General features: G+C 39.2%; 1 protein-coding gene across 2 annotated transcripts in view; it reads left to right on the forward strand.

Moving 5' to 3' along the window:
• Positions 1 to 24,209, forward strand: part of Smarcc1 (SWI/SNF related, matrix associated, actin dependent regulator of chromatin subfamily c member 1) — a 106,166-nt gene that overhangs the window by 27,464 nt on the left and 54,493 nt on the right. For both annotated transcript variants that reach the window (XM_050139242.1, XM_050139243.1), the window contains exons 8-18: positions 2,478 to 2,553; positions 4,344 to 4,469; positions 7,451 to 7,572; positions 10,386 to 10,510; positions 11,627 to 11,686; positions 12,525 to 12,562; positions 16,399 to 16,520; positions 17,910 to 17,981; positions 19,617 to 19,730; positions 21,796 to 21,949; positions 23,274 to 23,387. In XM_050139242.1, the coding sequence (XP_049995199.1) occupies positions 2,478 to 2,553; positions 4,344 to 4,469; positions 7,451 to 7,572; positions 10,386 to 10,510; positions 11,627 to 11,686; positions 12,525 to 12,562; positions 16,399 to 16,520; positions 17,910 to 17,981; positions 19,617 to 19,730; positions 21,796 to 21,949; positions 23,274 to 23,387 (1,123 nt within the window). The remainder of the gene's footprint in view (positions 1 to 2,477; positions 2,554 to 4,343; positions 4,470 to 7,450; positions 7,573 to 10,385; positions 10,511 to 11,626; positions 11,687 to 12,524; positions 12,563 to 16,398; positions 16,521 to 17,909; positions 17,982 to 19,616; positions 19,731 to 21,795; positions 21,950 to 23,273; positions 23,388 to 24,209) is intronic.

Genomic DNA, 24,209 nt, shown 5'->3' on the forward strand with positions numbered 1-24,209 from the left:
TTTTTTCTCGAGACAGGTTTCTCTGTGGCTTTGGAGCCTGTCCTGGAACTAGCTCTGTAGACCAGGCTGGTCTCGAACTCACAGAGATCCGCCTGCCTCTGCCTCCTGAGTGCTGGGATTAAAGGCGTGCACCACCACCGCCCGGCTCAAGGCTTCTTTTTTGCTCAATTTTGTTAGTAACTATAGGCTGTCCTCTCTTAGCTACTTATATTTATACTTTATAATCAAAACTTTGGAAGAATGTAATTTATATTCCCCCATTATGCTAATCTCTGATTAGCATATTAATTAACCAAGAGTGTCCCCCATCTTAGGGTTAACTATTCTAAGCAAATTCATGAGGGTGTGTGTGTTTCTGTACGTGTCTGTTTTATGCATACAAACAACAGATACTCAATTTAAAAAATGACTGACTGGTTCCAGGTTACTTTTGAACTTTACTCAAAATAATGGCTATCATACAAATACTTAATTTGAATGTCCCTTGGTTTTTATGGTTTTTGTTATTTTAGGAATCAAATTCAAGGTCTTTCACGTGTTAGACCATTTCATTTTGTTTTATTATTTTATTGGACACTATAGTAACTTTAAAAAGCTTTTCATTTAGTAGGTAATTTTATACGTAACGTTTTCTTGGAAGTGCTTTAGCAATTTGTAGCTTGCTGATCAGAGGATCTTTGAGAGAGGAAATGTGAGAAGGAAGGAGTTATGGGGAACATTTTGACAACGATGGGTATTCTAGGCTGTGAGATGCATCATATATAAAGGGCATTCTGACCTAGTAGCATATGTTGACGATACCACTTTGTCCTGTAATCTTAGACAGGAGTGAGTGAAAGCCTACAGTGCAGGATTTGATACCTTCGCAAGCCTACGTGATGTGATTTTGACTTTCACTCTTAGTAGGTTGGAGTCTGTACCAGCTTGCTTTCTATTGGTGTGATAAAAGCCATAGCCAAAAGTAACTCAGTGAGGAAAATGTTTATTTGGCTCCATTGTTGAAGGGCAATTTAAGGTGGGAACCTGGAAGTTAAAACTGAAGGATTGCTGGCTACTGGCAGCATGCTCTGTCCATAGTGGGCTGGGCCTCCTACATTAATCCTTAATCAAGCAAACTTACTGCAACTGTGCCCACACTGTAATTTGATGTAGGCGTTTTCTCAATTGAGGTTCTTTTATTCCAAATTACTCTAGCTTCTGTCAAATTGTCAAACAAAACAAAAACCTTAACAAGCTCAGAGTCACTGGAAAATTTTGAGTTGTAGAATGGGCTTACTTTTTTTTTTTTTTTTTTTTTTTTGGTTTTCGGTTTTCGAGACAGTGTTTCTCTGTGGCTTTGGAGCCTGTCCTGGAACTAGCTCTGTAGACCAGGCTGGTCTCGAACTCACAGAGATCTGCCTGCCTCTGCCTCCCGAGTGCTGGGATTAAAGGCGTGCGCCACCATCGCCCGGCTGGGCTTATTTTTGAAAAGATTATCCTATTGATATGTGAAAACCCTCAATTCTTGGGAAAGCAATGGGAAGGGTAGGACAGTAGCAAGAAGAGTGGAGGAATATTAGTGTAGACTCGGGACACACTTTGAAACTATGCTTGGTAGTTGCTGATGGTTTCATCATAAGATGTGCTTTGGGGTAAAGTAAGTGTTTTGCCCTCACAGCAGTTGGCACAGTGGACTTGTCTTCTGTGAACATTTTGATGCCAGTGGAGCATTGCAGGATAAACTCTGAGGGTGCTTGGTTTGGAACAGTTGCTACTCATAAGCTATAGAATGTAGAACTGTCTATTGGGTTTGAGTTTCAGATTCATTTAAGGGACAGATGTAATATGTAAGAACTGCAGAATGACTGAAAACCTAAATGAAATAACTGAAAGGAGACTCTTGTTTGAAAGCCCTGAATGCTAGTATCAAAGAAATTGTTAATGTTATATTTGTATTATAATGTTTAGTTTGGAAAAAACTACAAGCTGACAGTGGAGCCTAAAGGACTTAGTGATGATTACGAGAAAAAACAGACACCAGGTGATAGTACTGACTAGAAGGCTGCATTCGGGGAGCAGCTTTAAGCAAAGGACTACCTCGATTTCAATTCTTTTTTAACTAATTCAGGCAATTTTAACTTGGTTTAATTTCATTGATGGTGGTGAAACTAAAGTGTGTCTGATAATTCTGTTTTTTAAAGCACTATTGTGTAAGTATATAATGTGTATGTGAGGGTAGGAACACGCATTCCATGACACACATGTGGATGTGAAAATGGCTTCATGGAGTCAGTTCTCTTATATGTGATTTCTGGGAAATGAACTCAGGTTGTTAGGCATGTGTGACAATTTTTTTTCTTAACCCACACATCATTCTCATTGGCCCATCATTTTACTATGTGTTCCTAATATTTGTAACACATATTCTTAAAGTTTGAGTAGTCTCTCTAATAAATAGACTTTGCCTCTAATTTTGTTTTGTTTGTGATTTGCTTTAGCTATGACACTTGGGTCCACTGTAATGATGTTGATGCTGAAATTGAAGATCCACCAATTCCAGAAAAGCCATGGAAGGTAATGGGTCTGTAAAACAGAAATTATTCTCGACTGGACCTAGTACATGCCTTTAGTCCCAGTACTTGGGAGGCAGATTCAGGCAGATCTCTGTGTGTTAAAATCTAACCTAGATGACCAGAACGTATAGAAAGACCTTGTCTAGAAAATAAAAACAAAGCAGCCAATCCACAAATTATACTTGAAACTGGAGGTGGCTGGGCAGTTAAAGAACTTGTTCTTGCTTAGAACCTAGGATCAATTGTCAACACCAGTGTTCTAGGAGATCTGACGCACCAGGCACACCTATGATACATAGACATCCATGCAGGCAAAATATTCTTACTAATATATGTGAATAATAAGTAAAGAAAATAAAAACATACACAAATTATTTTTACTACGGTAAATTTGTATTTGATAAACTGTTACTACTCTGGCTTATGCTATCCCTGACATTACTATGTAGTCCTTCCTGGCCTTGATTTTGTAATGAGCATCCTGCCTCGGAACCGTTAGTATTGAGATTACAGGAATGAGCCTGTGCCCAGGCTGCCACAGTGTTTTTAAAAGGGATGCATAATGATGGTCTCCTTTTAATGTCCTCAGTTTGAGAGAATATTCATGTCGCTGATGACTTAGTATCAAGGTTTTAGGAGTTCCTGAATGGTGTGTGCTTGAGAAGAATCCAAAGCCAGTGCAGAGTGTGTGAAATGTGGGTTGTGAAGTTCAGAAGGGGGGTGCCTTGAATGAACATCTTTCAACTTTGTTCCTGCCACCACGATGTCACCACCATTATGGACATCTAGCGCTCTGGAGTTATACTCCAATATAGACTTTTTGTTTTGTTTGTTTTTTTCAAGATAGGATTTCTCTGTGTAGCTCTGGTTGTTCTGGAACTCATGCTGTAGACCAGGCTGACCTGACTTAGAGAGATCCGCCTGCCTGTGCCTCCTGTGCTGGGATTAAAGGTGTGCACCACCACTGCTGGTGAGAGATGTTTTTCCAGAGCAGCAGTGAAAGGGTCTTTGTTTGTTCACACAGTCCAGCCTTGGTAACTTCCTGTTGATGATCTTCCTTCAGAAACACCTTTTTTTAAAAAAAAAAAAAAATTATTTATATATTATGTATACAACATTCCTTCCATGTATGCTTGCATGCCAGAAGAGGGCACCAGATCTCATTATAGGTGGCTGTGAGCCACCATGTGGTTGCTGGGAATTGAACTCAGCACCTCTAGAAGAGCAGTCAGTGCTCTTAACCTCTGAGCCATCTCTCCAGCCCCCAGAAACACCTTTATAAAACACATCTTTAAAAGTAGACCAGAATTCTTTTTTTTTTTTTTTTTTTTGGTTTTTCGAGACAGGGTTTCTCTATAGCTTTGGAGCCTGTCCTGGAACTAGCTCTGTAGACCAGGCTGGTCTCGAACTCACAGATATCCGCCTGCCTCTGCCTCCCGAGTGCTGGGATTAAAGGCGTGCACCACCATCGCCCGGCAAGAATTCATTTTTTAAAACATACAACTTGAGTGCTAGGCAGGGGGGTGCACGCATGTTTTTTTTTTCTTATTCCTATTCTAAATATTTGTCTCTTTCTATCTTTGAATAAGTATAGTTCTGGGACTTTCTCTTTGTTTACAAAATTGTGTGCCTATCAGAAATTTCCTATCCTTCATTAGATAATTATTCCTCTGGTGGGTTGGACCTTAGGAGTATTAGCTGTCATCTGCTGCGTAGTCCTGAGGACTCTGACAGAAAAGGAGGGAAATATCTAGTGTTAGATGATAATTGGGTCAATTTGATTGGTTTTAGGTTCATGTAAAATGGATTTTGGACACTGACGTTTTCAATGAGTGGATGAATGAAGAGGACTATGAAGTGGACGAGAACAGGAAGCCAGTGAGTTTTCGTCAGCGAATTTCAACAAAGAATGAAGAGGTATTTATTCTGCCACTATTTCTTGACCGTGTTTGCCTTTTCTTTTTTCTTCTCCATGTTTTCTCTCTTACTAAACTGCCACATGCACACCGCGAGACATCACCTACAACGTACATGTACAAGTTACTGAGTCATTAACAGCCAACTGTCATCCTGACAGAAAGAGAAATGGCAATCCGAGTGAATCATTAAGATTTAAAGTGGGCCAGATAGTATGGTAGTTGTATAGCTGGTTTCCTCCACCAGATTCAGCTTTTAACATTAATCTTGTAATGTATGTGGTGTTACATATGTATGTGCACTGATTTGTCATACATGGTATCTGGACAGCAGAAGAGCTGGGGCTTTGAAGCTGCATTGTGGGTGCTAGGAATTAAGTATCGGGCCTCTTCACCCTTGACCCACCTCACCAGGCCTAAATTGTTTTTTCAGTTAATTGCCGGGCAGTGGTGGTCCACGCCTTTAATCCCAGCGCTCAGGAGGCAGAAACATGCAGATCCATGGGTTTGAGGCCAGTGAGTTAAAGCTAGCCACAATTACAAAGTGAGGCCCTGTCTCTATAAACAAACAGAACCTCATCATTCATAGGATTTGGTGTCACAAAGAAAGTTTTGTAACCGTTGAGCATGTGTGACATCTAGTGAAGAGACCCGAGATTCTAAGATAATTCTCATCTGTGACTACTGGATTTCTTTTGCTTTTCTTATTTCCTTTCTGTTTTGTTGTTTAAACAAGTGTTTGCTGTGTAGTCTATTTAGCATGGAGTCCAAGCCAACCTGAATTGGCAGTTCCAGCCTCAGGCTGTCCAGTGCTTGGTATTATAAGTGTATTTCACTGCGCCTGGCTTGCTCCTTTTCATTTTATGTTTTCTTTGGTGTTTATATTTGTGTGTGTGTATAAAACCACTAACAGAAAATAGAGATAAATCTCATATCTGTTACCTTAATACTAAAACATCTTTTTCACACTTTATTTTGTTTATTTTTAAATATTTATGTTTTTGTTTTTTTTTAAAGGTTATTTTGTGTGTTTGGATGTTTTTATTTTTTATTTTTTTAATTTATTTAACTATGTTGCTGTGAAGGTATCAGATCCCTTGGAGCTGGAGTTACATATAGTGAGCTGCATGTAGGTGCCGGGAATTGAACTCGGGTCCTCTGGAAGAACAACCAGTGCTCTTAACCACTGAGCCATCTCTCCAGCCCCTTTTGCTTTTTTTTCAAGGACAGGGTTTCTCTGTGTAACTGCTATCCAAGAACTCACTCTGTAGACCAGGCTGTCCTTGGACTCAGAGAATCACCTGTCTGACTGGAATTAAAGGCCCTGCCCTCCATGCCTCACACTAATCTTGACCCTAATCTTTTTTTTTTAAGAACAAGTAGTTCCCATCTTGTTTACCTCTTTCACTCTTTCTTCTGAGCTGGGCTGCCCGACATAGACAGTGACTATCGTGTATTTCATGTTTACAAGTGTTTTTGTAGTGCCTAAGGAGATGTAAAGAGGGTATTGGGTTCTCTGGAACTGGAGTTAGGCAGTTTTGAGACCACATGTGGGTGTTGGGAACGGAACCAGAGTGTCTGGCAAAGTAGTAGCAAATACTCTTATCTCAGGTGTGTATCCAGCCCCCCAAAATTTTAAAATTGGGTCCTTATTATATTTAGCTTGTATTTGTTTTATGATTTGATAGTTAATAGAAAGTTTTAAATTTTGGACCTGTTCTGAGAAATATATATCTCCCTTAATACTTAATTTTTTTTTTCTTTTGCTGAAAATTCAGTCTCATCTAGGGCTTTTCAAATACTTGCAAACCTTCTGCCACTTTGGAACATTTCATCCTCAAAGTATTTTATTAGTTTTTTTCAAGGCAGAGCTTTCTCTGTGTTATTTTTGCTGTCCTGGAACTCACTCTGTAGACCAGGCTGGCCTCAAGCTCTTTTCTGCTTGCCTCTGCCTCCTGAGTTCTGGGATTATAGGTGTGCTCTTGCGTACCTAGCTTTAAGAGTAGACTATTTTATAAATGACACTTTTTTTTTTATTTTTTGTTTTTTTGAGATAGGGTTTCTCTGTAGCTTTGGAGCCTGTCCTGGAACTAGCTCTTGTAGACCAGGCTGGCCTCGAACTCATAGAGATCTGCCTGCTTCTGCCTCTTGAGTGTTGGGATTAAAGGTATGCACCACCACCGCCCAGCTTATAAATGACACTTTTTTTATATTTATTTATTATGTATACAATATTCTGTCTTTGTGTGTTTGCAGACCAGAAGAGGGCAGCAGACCTCATTACAGATGGTTGTGAGCCACCATGTGGTTGCCGGGAATTGAACTCATGACCTTTGGAAGAGCAGGCAATGCTCTTAACCACTGAGCCCATCTCTCCAGCCCTAAATGACACTTTAGACAGTGTTATTTGACCTTGTACTTTCTGTGTTCAGTAGCATGTTTTGATGTGGGTTGTTTCATTTATATTAATAGTTACCAAAATGCTTCTTTATCTGGGAGCACAAATATTGAGCACTGGTGTGTTTTGTATGGTTTAGTATGTCTTAGTTGTGGTATACTTTAAATAGGTGTGGAATTCTGGTGAGCATTTCAGTTTTGATCTATTGCCTACTGCAGTGGATCTCAACCTTCCTTATCCTGCAACCTTTTAATACGTTTCCTCATGTTGTTGTGATCCCCAACTATAAAATTATTTTTGTCGCTAATTGTTATTTATCATAATATAAATACCTGTGTTTTCCTATGGTTTTATGCAAACCCTTCTGAATGGGCCATTATACACCCCAAGGGTTTGTGACCCACAGGTTGAGAACCGCTCGCTTTGTGGATCAAGAAAGTTTTTTCTGTGCTGGTATTTGGTGCTTAGTATCGTTGCTTCATTTTCTGTGATCCAGTGTATGAAAAGTCACCTTTGGACACAGGTTTGTGGAAACTGAGGAATGACAAGTTGTCTGATTCCTTTTTTTATTTACTTCTTCCTAGCCAGTCAGAAGTCCAGAGAGGAGGGATCGAAAAGCATCAGCTAATGCCCGAAAGAGAAAACATTCCCCCTCCCCTCCTCCTCCCACACCCACAGAATCCCGGAAGAAGAGTGGGAAAAAAGGGTAAGATGTTTGTAGCATGTTTGGAAGTCTGTGAGAGAAAACTCTAGTTTTTATATTCATGTTGGAGTTTTGCCAAAAAATAATTCCTTTTGACTTTTTTGAAGTCTTTTACTTTGATAGCTTGTCTTTTAGCTTGTTTTGGTTATTGCATTAGAATTTTTTTATTTCTGATTGCATGCATGCATGTGTAGGTCCTCACCTTTTACCATGAGGGTAGGTTCCAGGATGGAGTTCATGCTGGCAGGCCATGTGTCTGAGCCATCCTTCCAACCTTACAGTTTTTACAGGAATCTTACATTTCGATAGTTTTTTTTTTTTTTAAAGATTTATTTATTTATTATGTATACAACATTTTACCTCCGTGTTTTGCCCACATGCCAGAGGAGGGTGCCAGATCTCATTACAGATGGTTGTGAGCCACCATGTGGTTGCTGGGAATTGAACTCAGCACCTCTTGAAGAGCAGCCGGTGCTCTTAACCACTGAGCCATCTCTCTAGCCCCCATTTCGATAGTTTTAATAGAAGTTTTACTTCTATAAAAATGCTTTAGAAAAACCATTTCTTTATACTTCTTTACTTTACATTTTTTTATACTTCTTTACTATACATTTCTTTATACTTCTATAAAAATGCTTTAGAAAAAACCATTTCTCCTTGTTGGTAAGTACATATTGGAAAGGTGTCAGGTAAGGAATCTAGAAATCATGTTGTGGGGCCGGGCTGTGGTGGCGCACACCTTTAGTCCCAGAACTCAGGAGGCAGTAGCAGGCAGATCTCCGTGAGTTCAAGGCCAGCTTGGTCTACAAAGTGAGTTCCAGGACAGTAAGAACTACACAGCAAAGCCCTGTCTTAAAAAACAAAATAGCAAACAAATAAAAAATGAAAAGAAATCATGTCCTGATGCGAGTGTTGGCCCTTGACAGGCAAGTGTAGGAGTGTTGATAAAGGTTTTAGGTTAGCCTTGTCTACAAAGCATATTCTAGGATAGCCTGGGCTTAATTTCGTGACACACCATAGCTATTGTCTGACTAACCCTCCCATATGTGTTTAAATGACTGACGTAGAACCTGTAACTGTTGAGTTGTTGGATGTCCTGACAGCCCAACAGCATTCCTGACAGTCTTGAGTGACAATTTGGGGTTTTTGTTTTGCTGTGTTGTGTTTTATTTGATTTTGTATTTTATTTTGTCTTTTTTAGGCAGGGTTTTTCTGTGTAATTCTGGCTGTCCTGGAAATCACTTTATAGACCAGGCTAGTCTTGAACTCAGATCTGCACGTATTTGCCTCCCAAGTGCTGGAAACAAAGGTGTGCACCACCTCCGCCCAGCATTAACTTTGACTTCTATTGAATTAATTGCTGATAATATAAAATGAAACTCTATTTGTATAAATACAGTGCCTGGAGTACAGATGATGATATATGGTAATTCTGTCATAAATAGATATTTGATAATTCAGACCTGCCTACTTTAACACACGTACATATATTTTGGTTGACTGGTTGGTTTTTCAAGACAGGGTTTCTCTTTGTAGCCCTGGCTGTCCTGGAACTCACTCTGTAGACAAGCCTGGCCTTGATCTCAGAGCTCAGCCTGCCTCTTCTTCCTGAGTGCTGGTATTAAAGGCGTGCAGCACTACCAGTATGCTTTGTTAAGTTAGTTTTGAGTCGGGGTATCTAGTCTTCTCTGTCCTTACCTCACTATGTAAGCAGGCTGGCCTCAAACTCACGAACATCTGCTTGCCTCTGCATGAAACAGGCTAGAGTCATTTGAGAAGAAGAAATCTCAATTAAGAAAATGCACCTACCAGATATCCCCGTGAGCAAGTCTGTTTTGCATTTCCTTTATTGATGTGTGATGTGGGAGGGCCACTGCTAGACTGGTGGGTCTGGGTGTTGGAGAGATGACTCAGCAGTGAAGAGCATTGACTCTTCTAGAGGTCCTGAGCTTAATTCTTAGCAACACAGCTCACAACTGTCTGTAGTGGGATCTGATGCCCCTTTCTGGCATAAAGGTGTACATACCGATAGAACACTTATACATAAAATATTTAAAAAAAAAAAAAAAAGACAAACAGGTTGATTTAGCTATCTAGTAAGCAGTGCTTCTCATGCCTTCTGTATCAGTTCCTGCCTCCAGGTTCTTTTTTTCTGTCGTGTATTTTCTTGATGTGTGTGTGTGTGTGTGTGTGTGTGTTGAGACAGTTTCACCATGTTTCTTAGGCAGGCTGAGAGCATCTTTCTGCCTTGCCATCCTAAGTGCTTCAGTTCTAGGCATGTGCCACCATATTGTGATGTAATGCTTTTTTGTTTGTATCACGCATGAATTGGGTGCTGATTCTGTCTTTTTTATAATTCCTCAAGTATGAAAATCCTTTCCGTCTTTATTTTCCAGAGTATTTCCAGAGTATACCATTTATTTTATAAATGGTAACTATTTAGAAAAAGAGCCTTGGTAGTTTTCATAAGGAGCATAAGGAGTTTTTAGTTTTTAATACTCGAATGATAACCTCAAGAAAATACAGTTGTCTGTTTTCTAAACCTTTTCATTTTATTGTGTATAGGATCGTATTGTGAGAGAATGCTGTATTTTTTTTTTAGCAGGTGTTCTTTTATATCCTCATGAATAGTTGGATGACTGTTCCATTTCTTAACCAGTTGCTTAGTTTCAGCCTTATTTGATGTTTCTTGAGTCAGGTATCTAATTTGTTTGATTTTTTTTTAAAGTAATTCTGAATATAAATAATAATTTAGAACTTCAAATATTTTGCTAAAAATATCTTTAATTGCCCTTTTTCTGCTTTGTATATATCAGACAAGCTAGCCTTTATGGGAAGCGTAGAAGTCAGAAAGAAGATGATGAACAAGAAGATCTTACCAAGGACATGGAAGACCCAACACCTGTACCAAATATAGAAGAAGTGGTGCTCCCTAAGAACGGTTGGTTTTCTTCTGCCTAACGCTGAGTGGTGCCTGTCACTTCACAATACAACTTGTAATGTCATGTTCGGTGTTCTTCTTTTAGTTTGTGAGATAGCACCTTTCTGTATAGCCCTGGCTGTCCTAGCCTGGAATGCACAGAGATCTGCCTGCATCTTTCCACATCCTGAGTGTTGGGCTTGTGCCACTCTTCTCTTACCTTTTAATATGAATAGATTTTCTTCTATAAGTTTTAAAATATTCTCACTTTCTCATGTTACTTATGGGCTATGTTACAATTTTTGTGATTTCTTTATTGATTAGATATACCAGCTACATAAATTTAAACCTAGCTTTTGTATAGTATTGTGTAGTGAAGAGGCGAGCAGGCCTGATTTTCGTCCCACCCGGTTCCCGCACAACTAGCTTAGCCCCCCACATTTGTTGTTTTTTGCCTGCCTCTGCCTCCCCAGTGCTGGGATTTTAAAGCTATGTGATACCACACCAGTGTTTTTTGAGACAGGGTTTCTCTGTGTAATAGTCTTGACTGTCCTGGAACTTCCATTTTAGCCCAGGCTGGCCTTGACTTCACAGAGATCTGCCTGCCTCTGCCGGATTGCTGGGCTTAAAGGTGTGTGCCACCAATACCTTTTTAAAGAGAAATTCCAGAATGTAAAAACATGCTAATGGTTAATACACCAAAGTTTTGGGAGAAGGGATGGAATATCTTGGATTGATAAGTTCACTTTTCTGCATTTGTAAAATAGAAATATATTCTATTTTAAGTGATTAATAATAGAATTGTAGAAGCTTGGCAGGTATTTTATTGTCTTGAGGCCAAGCCCATGATTTTGACATGAAATTGAGTAGTGAACTCCACTGAGGTTATAGTGATACCCATATGTATTCTGTTCTCTCATGTTGTTTGTACTTTTTTGCTTATTTTATGGTAATGGTGTTTTGTCTGCGGGTGTGTACCACACAGGCCCAAGGAAGTAAGGGGGTTTCAGATCATTTGGGATTACTGTTACTCTGAGACTCTTGCTCTTCATTGCTTAGCTGTCTTTTCAGCTTCTCACTGTATATTCTTAAAATTGAGTGACTATTCCCTTTAACACATGATTTTTCCTCTTCTAGTAAACCCAAAGAAAGACAGTGAAAACACACCTGTTAAAGGAGGCACAGTGGCGGATCTAGGTAAAGAAACCATATACAAATGCTTTCTCTTGACTATGTCTGAGCCTTCAATCCTGCTTACTTTACTGCAGATTGTTACTTTTGTGTGCTTTGTTTACTACTGTCCAGGGTTAACCAACAGTCTTCTTACTGTCATCTTTGATTTTCTTACCATGATTTGTTGTTTGTGTTCCCAGTGACCTCCAGCTGATAGTGCATGGCATTTTCTCATAGACTAGCAAAAACTTGGCAATATTTTATTTTCACTTGAAAATAGTTTTCACGGGTGGTGGTGGCGCATGCCCTTAACCCTGGCTAGATTTTTCTTTTTATAATCAACATTTATGCCTTAGATTTTCTGTACTCAGTAAATATCTACATTTTTTTTTTCTTTTTTAAAAGCTGAAATTTTACTGTGTGTTCAAGACTGGCCTTAAACTCAGGATCTTCCTGCAGCCTCTCTACTACTGGGGCTAGAGAACTGCCATCATGCCCGCTCAGTCACTAGTGTTTTTTGCTCTCTTCCTTACCCTGGAATCAAGAAAACCATTTGCCCTTACCCATCCTTAGGATACTGGTGCTTCAGTCACATCTCTTACATGTTAGTCAACAAGATCTTGCTGTGATGCTATGATTATGATAGCTGGTAAAAATCAAGTTTTTATTTGTTGATACGTTGATAGGTCCTTCCATCTCTACATATTTGTGTAAAATGATCGTTTATTTATATTGAATATTTTTATGATGATTTGTTTTATTCATTTTCTTTGTCCAGTATTAGTTTTGAAGACTATAAAGATTCCACATAATTCAAAATAGTATTGAGTGATTATTAAAACAACTTGTTTTGATTTTGCAGATGAGCAGGATGAAGAAGCAGTTACAACAGGAGGAAAGGTAAAAGTTCATTGTTTCTGTTGGTCATGTATGTGCACTGAGCAGAAACAGAATTTTCTGTTTCCAAACTTACCTGGATCTGAGAATGTCCTTGAATTGCTGATCCTCTAACCTATCCCACCTGACTGCTGGTAGTATCATGTCAGTTCACGGAACGGGGAATGTGTCTGAGGGGCTGTGTACCTTATGGAAAAGGCACCCACTACCTCATCCCTTAGCCCATTCATTCCTCTTCTTTTGACAGGGTCTCCAGTTTTTGCTCAGCCTGGCCTGATTCTTGCTTCAGTGAGTGGGCTGTCCTGATCTCCTAAGTAGTTGAAATCAGGGCATACACTACTGTACCTCATTTTTTTTTCTTTTTTTTTGAGACATATCTTCAAACTATTGTTCAGTTGGATTTGACCTTGAATCTCATGGCTACTTTTTAGGATTACTGTCATTAGACTGCATCCAGTTAAATTTCCTTTTTCATAATTTAATTTCTGAAAATAGTTTTTTTTTTTTTTTTTTTTGGGTTTTTTGAGACAGGGTTTCTCTGTGTTTTTGGAGCCTGTCCTGGAACTAGCGCTGTAGACCAGGCTGGTCTCGAACTCACAGAGATTTGCCTGCCTCTGCCTCCCGAGTGCTGGGATTAAAGGCTTGCGCCACCATCGCTTGTTTGTTTTTGAGACAGGGTTTCTCTGTGTAACGGTTCAGACTGTCCTGGAACTCGCTTTATAGACCAGGTCGGCCTTGAGATCATCCTGCCTCTGCCTCCCAAGTGCTGGGATTAAAGTCTTTTCCCAAACAGGCCGACAATATGCATTTTGCTTTATAATAAAAAAATGTATTGAAAAAAATCTTAGTGTTTTCGAAGGTTCACCCTCATGTAGTGTAATTTTTAATTTTATTCTTTTCTATTTCCAAAGTAGTAATCACAATTTACTACATTGCTGTTGGTATGCCAATGGATTCAGATGGGTAGTGCACCATGTCTTGCCTTGATTTTCTCACTTTTCTCTTTGTACAGGTGTAATGTAGATTACAACTAAGGCAGACTCATTTAACTTTTCTCAAGCTTTAATTTTAATTTTGGACAGATTTATTTGGGGGGGGCAACACAGATTCATTTTTTAAGCCCCGTGTGTGTGTGTGTGTGTGTGTGTGTGTGCGCGTGCGTGCGTGCGTGCCTGCCTGCCTGCCTGCCTGCCACACTGTTTTCAGTTGCCCATGGATACCAGAAGGAGTTTGATCCTTTGGAATCTGTTAGGTACTACCAGATATGGGTGCTGGTCACCAAACTTAGGTCATCTATAGGACAGCAAAATGCCTTTAACTCCTGAGGCATCTTATTCCCCTCAGACTTTCTGATCACCCGCTTTCCATTCACCAGTTCTGGTGTAGAGACCAAGCATGGTGATGCTGAAAGGTGTTAGGTGTGAGGTAGGACCTTCCTCTTTTTAAAGGGGGATTGGCGGTTCCAGTCAAACTCTCAGGTTTGATTATAATAATTTTCTAGTATTCCTGGAATTCTTAAACGTTCCATTTGCTTCTGTGAATCCTGCGGCTAAAGCTGTATACCACCATGCTTAGCAATATGTACAGTTAGCATATAAGTTTCTTTGAATGACTTTTACTTGCTAAATATACTTGTAATAAATTGCTCCAAAGTAACATTTAACATTACATTGATTTGTTTTATGTATCTATGGGAAGATTTGTAATAAGATTTAGATATTATTTATTGATAGGTACCCTTTTTGTTTGTTTGTTTGTTTTTGAAATGGTTTTTACATAGCCTTCTCTGTCCTTGAACTCACGGTGTTGACCAGTTGGCTGGATCTCAAACAATATCCAAATGTCTCTGCTTCCCAATTACTGGGATTTAAGGTTCAGTAGGGTTTTTTTGTTTGTTTTTTAAGACACTGTCTCATATATTTGAGGAAAAGGCTTTCCTCACATTTACTGTGTGACTGACTCCTAATTTTTCCATCTTTATATCCTGATCGCTGGGATTCTAGGTGTGTGTTACCATAACCAACTCATGTAACTTAAATTTGAAAGAGTGAGATATGGCTGGTGTTGGCAGAGTTCAGGGCCATCTTGGTGTACATATTGAGTTCTAGGCCAGTCAGGCCTATACAGCAAGGTTCTTCCTACTCTCCCCCCAAAATATAGAATGACTCTTTTTTTAAAAAATATTTATTTATTTAATATACAATATTCTGTCTGCTTGTATGCCTGCAGACCAGAAGAGGGCGCCAGACTTCATTACAGATGGTTGTGAGCCACCATGTGGTTGCCGGGAATTGAACTCAGGACCTTTGGAAGAGCAGGCAATGCTCTTAACCACTGAGCCATCTCTCCAGCCCCCATAGAATGACTCTTTTAATAAATCAGTGTATTTGTTTTCTTATTGTAATTGTTGTGATCAGTGACTTTTCTTTGTTTTTCTTGAGGAAATACTAATTGAGGAAGGACACTCTTACACAAGGTTTAGACACAAATATGATGAGAGGTTGATAATTTCCCCAGAATTTACTATATAGACTAGATCCTTCTCAAACTGAAATTGCTTTTGTCTCTGCCTCCTAAATTCTGTGATTGAAGGTGTGTGCCACCATACCTGGCTTCCATCATATGTACACTTAACGCTAATCATGAATAGTCAATTGGAGGCTTTTAGATATTTTCTGAATGTTTGGTCTATCTTCTTTGGAAATTGTCAGGCATGCTGACATGGCTTAGCTGATAAAAGCAGTTGCCGTGCAGTCTTCTGAACACATGTAAAGGAAGAAGTAGAAAAACTGGCTCTATAGTTAACCTCTGACCTTCATACAACATCCACTCCAAAAAATAACATGAAGGCCAACAATTCAGACACCTACAAGAGGTGACTGCCATTTGTAAAGTGTAATCTGAGATAATCAGTGAAGTAAGTTTCTGAGATCCTCAGACCATGTCATTATAAACTCATCTGATCATTTAAATTGGATATCTGATGCAGTAGCATTGGAACAGGGTCTCAATATTTAACACAGGCTATGTGTGTGTTGTGTATGCATTCAGTTTTGAGAGAAAACATTGGGGGAGTTGCGTCTCCTAGATGGGGGACTGGGACTACTCTACAATATATGCCTTTTAGTTGCACTTCTTGGATGTGTGTTATGCTCATAACTTACTACTTCTGCCTGTTTTTCTACAAAAACATTTAGTTGCTTTTGTAACTCTTGAATCGTTATGAGGAATCAACTAGTTTTGGTGTTTAGGGCTATTAACAGGCACTTCTGTTTTAGTATTTGGAATAGAAGCAATCTTATTATGCTTTGTTAGAATCTTTCCCTTTTTGTAAGTAATGTAAAAATTAAGTATTGATTTATTTACTTTCTTAAAACCATTGTGAAGGACTTTAGAGACATCACATTTGCTGCTCTTTGTCGAGTACTCTGATTCCCACCACCACGTGGTGGAGCTCATAACTGTAGAGTTAGAGGAACTGATGCCCTCTTCTGGCATCTCTAGATGTACATGCTGGAATACACTTAAAATAACAGTTTCAAAAACTGAAAAGCTCTTGTGAGAAAAAAGATTTGGTACCTGTTAATTCTTGATTATGAAAGTGTTTCTTTTTTAAAAAAAGTTAATTTGAGTGTTCTTTTATTTTGATAAAAGAAAAAATAAAGTCTATTGTTGGTGCACTGCTTTTATCCCCTCAAAAGTAAGACAGATCTGTGCTTGAGAACTGTTTTCCTCCTCCCTCCAGTTGGCTCCACTATCTTCATTTTGTTTGACCTAGTATTTGCGTGATTTGTCTGTAGTTTTTTCTCTGAGCTAGCTTGTCTTTCATATTTTTATAGGAAGATGAGGATCCTAGCAAAGGTGATCCTAGTCGGTCTGTTGACCCAGGTGAAGATAACGTGACAGAACAGACCAATCACATCATTATTCCCAGCTATGCATCCTGGTTTGATTATAACTGGTGAGTGGGCTTTACCCGCCTGAGGGGTGGGAATGCTGATATTCAAACTGGTTTGTACAAAGTTCACTTCTGAGTCACCGTGAATAAAGAAGATGGGCGGCGGTTTATTTATTTAATTATTACATATTCTTAGGTTTTGTTGTTGTTTTTTGTGTGTGTGTTTCCTCATCACTGTGCAGTAGTTTTTAAGCTGTGGGTTATGACCCATTTGGGGTTGCATATCCTCAATAGCAGATATTTGCATTATCATAACAGCAGCAAAATAATGTTATAAAGTAGCAGCAAAATAAGTTTACGATGGGGATCACCACACAGGAGGCACTGTATTAAAGTGTCATGGCATTAGGAAGGTTTGAGAATCACTGTGCTATAGGTTCTTGTTTTGTAACCCAGGCTGGCCTCACTTTTGCAATTTCTAGGTTGGGTCTTAGTCCCTCTTTTTCCTTCTTTGTTTTAAAATTGTTTAAAAACAACTTAGAAGTAAAAGTTGTTTTAAATACAAAGTGTCATAGATCACTGATTTGTTATGTAATTAATACTTAGCATGTTGTCTCTCTGGAAAGCTTTCTTTGGAACCCATATGTCATCACACATACCACACACACAAATACACACATACATCAGTAACCGAAATCTGGCTACATAGTCAATTCACATAGAGTTTGCTAGGCCTAATCTTTTTTTTCTTTGACTCTACAGTGTTTCTGACCTAAAAAAAAAACCTTAAAAATTATCAGATATCTTTATATATAGTTCCTCAATAAGAGCTGACAATCCTTGACATATTTTAGTTCATCACAGTTTTGAGGGCTAGAAGAAGACAAACTGGTGTTGAGGAATCTATTATAATTTCCAACTCTCTGATGACTTCGTTGTGTGGCCATACTTATTACTCTGAGTTTTGTTAACCACTTTCTGAAGAAATCTTATCATTTTGTGCCATTTTGTTGCCATAATGTTATAGAAAAATGAAGTAATAAAATTTTTATTTTCCTCATAATTTTTGTTTCTTTTTGAAACTAGGCCTTGAGTTATGCCCCAGGCTATTATCAGACTTTTGTCAATCTTTACTGTTTCTCAATTGTTGGTGGTATAGACTTGAGCCACTATTCCAATAGAAGTTTTTTAGTTAATTTAGACAATAGAAAACTAAGAGGGGAAAAAAAAGAAAAAGAAAAACTACGATGTGTTATATGGGTCACAGATTCACAACCTTTTAACTGTGTTGTTTCTTCTTACATGTAATAGAAATTGTCCAAACTAATTTTAGCAGGAAGTACTCAGTTTTTGGATTTATTACTTTCCCTTTGAAAATTGAGTAATGCATAGCTCAAATTTTAAGATTTAATTCTTAAAAAAAAAAACCAATCTCAATCTCTTTTCTTTCAGTATTCATGTGATTGAACGGCGTGCTCTTCCTGAGTTTTTTAATGGGAAAAACAAATCCAAGACTCCAGAAATGTGAGCTTAGTGTTTATAGCACTTTAATGTTCATAGCATGGATTTGTGACTTTAGTTTTATGTAGATGAGTGTTTTGCCTATATGTGTATTTATGTGTATCGTCTGAGTGCAGTGACTGTGATGGCCATGAGAGGGCATTGGGTCTCCTGAAGCTGGAGTTAAAGAAGGCTTTCTTTAACTGAGCCTTCTTCCCATCCTTCCTGATTGTAAAGTCACAATTCTCACTCAGTTGTTACTGTTGTTTTCTTTTGTTTTTTGTTTTTGTAATTTGCAAATAGTGTGTATACCACTCAGAAATTATTCATATCTTATTTCTGTACCATTATTACTTCAAAGGAACTTGTAGTTTTTCTTCTTTCCAAACTTCGTATTATATGTATATCAGTTCTAGCATTTAAATATTAAATCTAGTAAATGGTGTTTAATTGAGGTTTGTCATAGTAGCCTTTAATTGTTTCTATGGGTTTTACATGCATTTACATATAATGGTCTGATGGGGTATAAAATCTTTATCCCCATGGTAAATTATATAGTTCCATCTAGCTGCATTTGAATTGGGTTAAATTTCCTAAAGCATTGCTTTTGCAACAGAATTGAAAGAAACTAAGGGCCTGGAGAAATGGCTCAGAGGTCAAAAGCACTGGCTGCTCTTCCAGAGGTCCTGAGTTCAAGTCCCAGCAACCACAAAGTGACTCACAACCATCTGTAATGAGATGTAGTGCCCTCTTCTGTCATGCAGGTGTACACGCAGGCAGATTATTGTATATATAATAAATAAATACATTTAAAAAATAAAGCAGTTTGAAAATTTAAAAAGGAAACTGGAAGGAAGTTCCTTGTCAGGAAGCATTTTTGTCTTTCTTTGGACCCATTGGCATGTATTTCTGGAAATTTGTTTTTGTTGGCTCTTTTTTGTTGTATTTGTTTGAGATCAGTCTCACTACATAGACCAGGCTAGACAGCCAGGGCTACACAAAGAAACCGTGTCTTGGGGGGACAAACAAACCTTGTTGGTAGATGTCACAATCCTTAACATTTTGAATTTTTAAAAAGCATTTGTGACAGAAATACTGCAGTAGTATACTTTGGAATCTTCTGTGACATTTAGTCTCAGAAGTTTTTTCTTGATTTTGTTTGCTTTTATCTTGTCTTGAAGTTGATCTCTTTGGTTGGTTGTCTGGCTATGACTTCCAGAATGGATGGCCCTGAGAAAGCATATTATTATGTCCAGAGCCAAGTCCTTGGGTGGAAAGTAAGGGTGGGTCATTATTGAGAGCACAGGCTGAGATGCCTTGAGTTCTGGTCTTCTCACTTTCCGGCCCTCAGTCCCAGGCTGCTTTTTAAATGCTCTGTGAAGTAATAGAAGAATCTGGGTATCAGGTGAACAACTTCACAGACAGTGTGGAGAACACTTAGCAACCAATCTTGTTACAATTTACTATACATCTTATTGCTTCTGAATTTATTAGAATTATTAATATTTTAATACAATATCAGTGTTGTTTAACATTGCCATCATTTTTCTTTGTTTCTTTTGCCTCTGGTTGTCAAAGATTTTAAGTTTTGGCTTTGGGAATCCTTTATCTGAAAGACACAAATTTACCTTATAAATTTTGTCCTTTTTTTTTTTTAAGATATTTGGCATATCGAAATTTTATGATTGACACATACCGTCTAAACCCCCAAGAATATTTAACCAGTACTGCTTGTCGGAGAAACCTGACCGGAGATGTGTGTGCTGTGATGAGGTACGTGTTTGGTGTTCTGTTCTCCAAGACTTTCGAGCTTCGTAGCTCTGTAGATCTACCTGATTCTGTATTTTTGTTACTTTCCTTTATGTGTCTCATATGTTCCCGTTTGAGCTTGAAGTCTGATGGGAGGGTTCAACTCTTGTGGAGCAGGAGCTATAGGCAGTTAGGAGTAGCCCGGTACGGATGCTGGGAGACAAATTTGGGTTTTCTGAAAGAGCTTGACTGGCTCTTGTCCTCATCTGACCAGATTACCTGAATACCTTTTTCATTGCACTCAAAAGTATTCTGCCTTTTTAATAGTTATTTTAGTAATTTGTTCCTGGACTGGCAGCCTCCAAATCATGACCTGGAGACTTATTAATTATGTGCTCGGCCATAGCTTAAGCTTGTTCCTTTTTGTTTGTTTGTTTGTTTATTGTTTAGCTTTATTGTTTTTTCACATTTTGAAATTTTTAATTATCTCCTTTTCCCCCTGTTCTTCCTTAATTATTGCTTAAACAAAGCTCTCCAGATTCTATCATTAGCATGGTAGCAAATGAAGTGTTAGTAGCCATGTGCCCTTTTTACTGTTTTATCTGAAGCTTTAGTCAACATTTTCATCCAACTGATAGACTCAAGACGTAGGCCTCTTTTAAAACATCCACTCTCAAAGAAGTGAAAATGATTACAAAGAAAAAAAAACGGGGAATGAGAAAATACACACTTCAAGAGTCGAGTAAATACAAGCAGTAATTAACTTGGGGAATAAGCAAAGTTCGCACTCTCCATAGCGGGTCCGCCCGCGGGGTAGACGCAGGCGTTGGGGGGGTGTTATGGATGGATGGATATGCTCAGGCCTCCCTCCCTGCCAGCGTCCCGCTTACCCTGCTGGACGCAGCATCCCTGCGCTCCGTTCCGCGTTCACGGGCCAGCCGACCAACGCCGCCGGAGAAAGAACAGCAGAGATGCAGGCGAATCGCTTCACTTCCTGGCTGCAAGGCCGCCATGGCCCCAGCGCACTAGATTGAGCGACGCACGTCAGCTGTTTAGCTTTATTTTTATTTTTTATGTGTATTGGGATGAAGGGTCTCAGATTTTTTTTATAATCTCCTGGAATTGGAGTCACATATAGTTGTGAGTGCCATGTGCGTGGTGCGAGTTGAACCTGGGTCCTTTAGAAGGGCAGTCCCCCAGTCTTGTTTCTAGCTAGATTTTTTAAACGTCAATCAACCCAGTATCTTGAGTCTGTGCTGCCCTGAGGGTTATTCACCTCATCTGTATAGTGTCCACCCCACTTTCCCGTTTCCTTTGTGTCTGTTTGGCTCTCAGTTGGCTGGCAGGCGCCCGCTGTTGACCATTCAGCTTTTTAAATCAATCAGGCACCTTAGACTATGTAAAAGATGAACACACTTCACATAGTTAACAAATACTCTGTCTCACCACGCTGTCGCATAGTTTATAGCTTTTGATTTGTAGTCAGATCATAAATGACAGGGGATTGGAGTGGGGAGTGTATATACCGTCCCAGGAAATTGGGATTGTCTTCTGAATTTGGTCAGAGAATGACTTTTTTTTTTTTTTTTTAATTTTATGTCTGTGTGAGGATGTCAGATCTTGGGGTTACAGACAGTTATTAGCTACTATGTGGGTGCTGGGAATTGAACCCGGGTCCTCTGGAAGAACAGTCAGTGCTCTTAACCACTAAGCCATCTCTCGAGTGCCGAGAATGACTTTTTTTATTTTGGCCTAAAGAAGCATTTGTTAGTGTTTCAAATTTGTGAATAAAACTATTATTTGAGGGTGCTGGCAGTGAACGCCTTCAATCTCAGCACTTGGAAAACAGCCATACAGGAGTTTGTGTATTCAAGGCCAGCCTGGTCTTTATAATGAGAGGTGCCAGGGCTACATTGTAGTGCCAGCTCAAAAATAAAACAAATATCCACAGTTACTCTCCCTCAAACAATCAAGATGCTTGGATGCCGAACATGTGTTCTTTATTCTAGTTTTTATCAAGTGCATGATTATGGGTTCACAGATAAGATTGCTTCATTAGATTGTAATGTACAGAACTTTCATCTTTCAGGGTTCATGCCTTCTTAGAGCAGTGGGGTCTTGTTAACTACCAAGTTGATCCTGAAAGTCGACCCATGGCAATGGGCCCTCCGCCTACTCCTCATTTCAATGTGTTGGCTGACACGCCTTCAGGGCTTGTTCCTTTGCATCTTCGGTCACCTCAGGTAAGTTAGGTTTTTTAACTCTTGAGGTCTACCTTTCATTCGTGATGTGATTGGAAGTTCTTATTCTGGTGATGGGGTTAATTCCCCATCTAAGTGCTGTTTCTTAGCTGATAGTTTTGGAATTGTATATCTTGGTTTTCATTTCTCCAAATGTAAAAGTTCAGAATGGTGTGAATATGTAATGTTCAAGGTAATATTGCGCCACCAATTCTGAGACATTATACTATGACGTTACCAAAGTTTTTGTTACTCTTTAGCTCTGTATCCCTTTGCCACTAATGTCACTAGTAAATACGCAGACAGTAAACAAATTTGTCATTTAGTGTGTCTTGGAAGCGTACATTTTAGAACCTTTATTAATAATTACTAAAGATTTCAGAAAAATATATACATTGTTTTTGGAAGACTAGTGAGTATATAAAATTAATAGTAGGATTTCATACTGTATTTCCTCTTCATTGTGAGAGTGAGTATTTCATTTTATGAGGAAAATTTCCTCTTTTCTTTGACTTAAGGAGCACCAAAAATACCTTTTTTTTTTTGGTTTTGGCTTTTTTCAAAACAGGGTTTCTCTGTATCTTTGGAGCCTGTCCTGGAACTAGTTCTTGTCGACCAGGCTGGCCTCGAACTCACAAAGATCCTCCTGCCTCTGCCTTCCGAGTGCTGGGATTAAAGGCGTGCGTGGCCCCCACCACCTGGCTGTTTTTTGTTTTTGAGACGGGGTTTCTAAGTAGCTATGGAGTCTTGGAACTCTGTAGACTAGTTGTGACCTTGAAGTCACAGAGATCTGACTACCTCTGCCTTCTGCTGGGATTAAAGGCTCGAGCCGCCACCACCTGGCAATACTTGTCTTTTTGATGGTGAGTTAATTACCAGTTTACTGTGGAGCTATATTTGTGTTGTTGTTGTGGTTATTTGTGGCTTGACCCAAAGTGGGTTTGTGTGTGTGTGTGTGTGTGTTATTTTTTGAGACAGGGTCTCACTTTGTAGCTCTGACTGTCCTGGAACTCACTTTATAGACCAGGTTAGCCCTGACCTCACAGAGATCCACTTGCCTTTGCCTCCCGAATGATGGGGTTAAAGGAGTGTATCACTGCCCTCAGCTAAGATATTTAGGAGCCAATGTTGACTGGAGAGATTGCTCAGTGTTTAAGCGCACTGACTGCTCTTCCTAAGGACCCGCGTTCAGTTTTCATCATCCGTGTGGTATCTCACAACTGTCTGTGACTCCAGTCATAAAACAAACCAAAATCACCCCAAAAACTTTTATTCCCTTAAATTTGAACAGATTAATACAGTCATTTGCCATTTATCTGCCTCATAGGTCCCTGCTGCTCAACAGATGTTAAACTTTCCCGAGAAGAACAAGGAAAAACCAATTGATTTGCAGAACTTTGGTCTTCGAACTGACATTTACTCCAAGAAAACACTGGCAAAGGTAAAGACTTTTATAAACCCACATGGACCACCACTTGCATGTGTCTTTTTATAAATCTCTGATAGGAGCCAGCAAGGTTTCCACTGATGTCAAATGCATTGCAATAGTCACGTATATGATTAACAGAGGTTTAAAAATAATATGGGTAGTATTTTATGAGGACAATACAATTTGAAAAGTAAATTAGAATATACATTAAGAATCTGGCGTTAGCATTGTGAGCCTCTGAGTTGATTCAACAGATTATTCTGATTTACAAAACAGGTTAGTGAGCTTAAAGCCCTGGTTACACACTGAGCCAATGAGAAAAACAACAACTGGACAGTGGTGGAGAAAGGACAAAGCAATACAAACAAAGTGCAGGAGACATGTTGTCAGCAGTCAGAAGAATTTATCAGTGGAAGAGCAACAAAGGGAGGACTAGGTGTCTTAGGATTTTCTTTGCGGTGAAGAGACCCTGTGAGAGTATGGGGGCCAAGTACACTGAAATTCCGACATTAGGATTGATAGATTAACTGTGTAATGGTTAACACATTTAGAGGCTGTCAAGATAGCTTAGTGATTCCAGGAGTTGCAATCTAGCCTGACAGCCTTAATTCAGATCTCCAGCACACACATAACAGTTGCATTTGGCTTTGTGGGAGCCTAGGCAGTTTGGATGCTCACCTTACTAGACCTGGATGGAGGTGGGTGGTCCTTGGACTCCCCACAGGGCAGGGAACCCTGATTGCTCTTAGAGCTGACGAGGGTGGGGGACTTGATTGGGGGAGGGGGGGAATGGGAGGCGGTGGCGGGGAGGAGGCAGAAATCTTTAATAAATAA

The sequence above is a fragment of the Alexandromys fortis genome, unplaced genomic scaffold, assembly GCF_014885135.2.
Source record: "Alexandromys fortis isolate MF-2015 unplaced genomic scaffold, M_Fortis_MF-2015_v1.1 scaffold_36, whole genome shotgun sequence".
In the NCBI taxonomy this organism is placed as follows: Eukaryota; Metazoa; Chordata; class Mammalia; order Rodentia; family Cricetidae; genus Alexandromys; species Alexandromys fortis.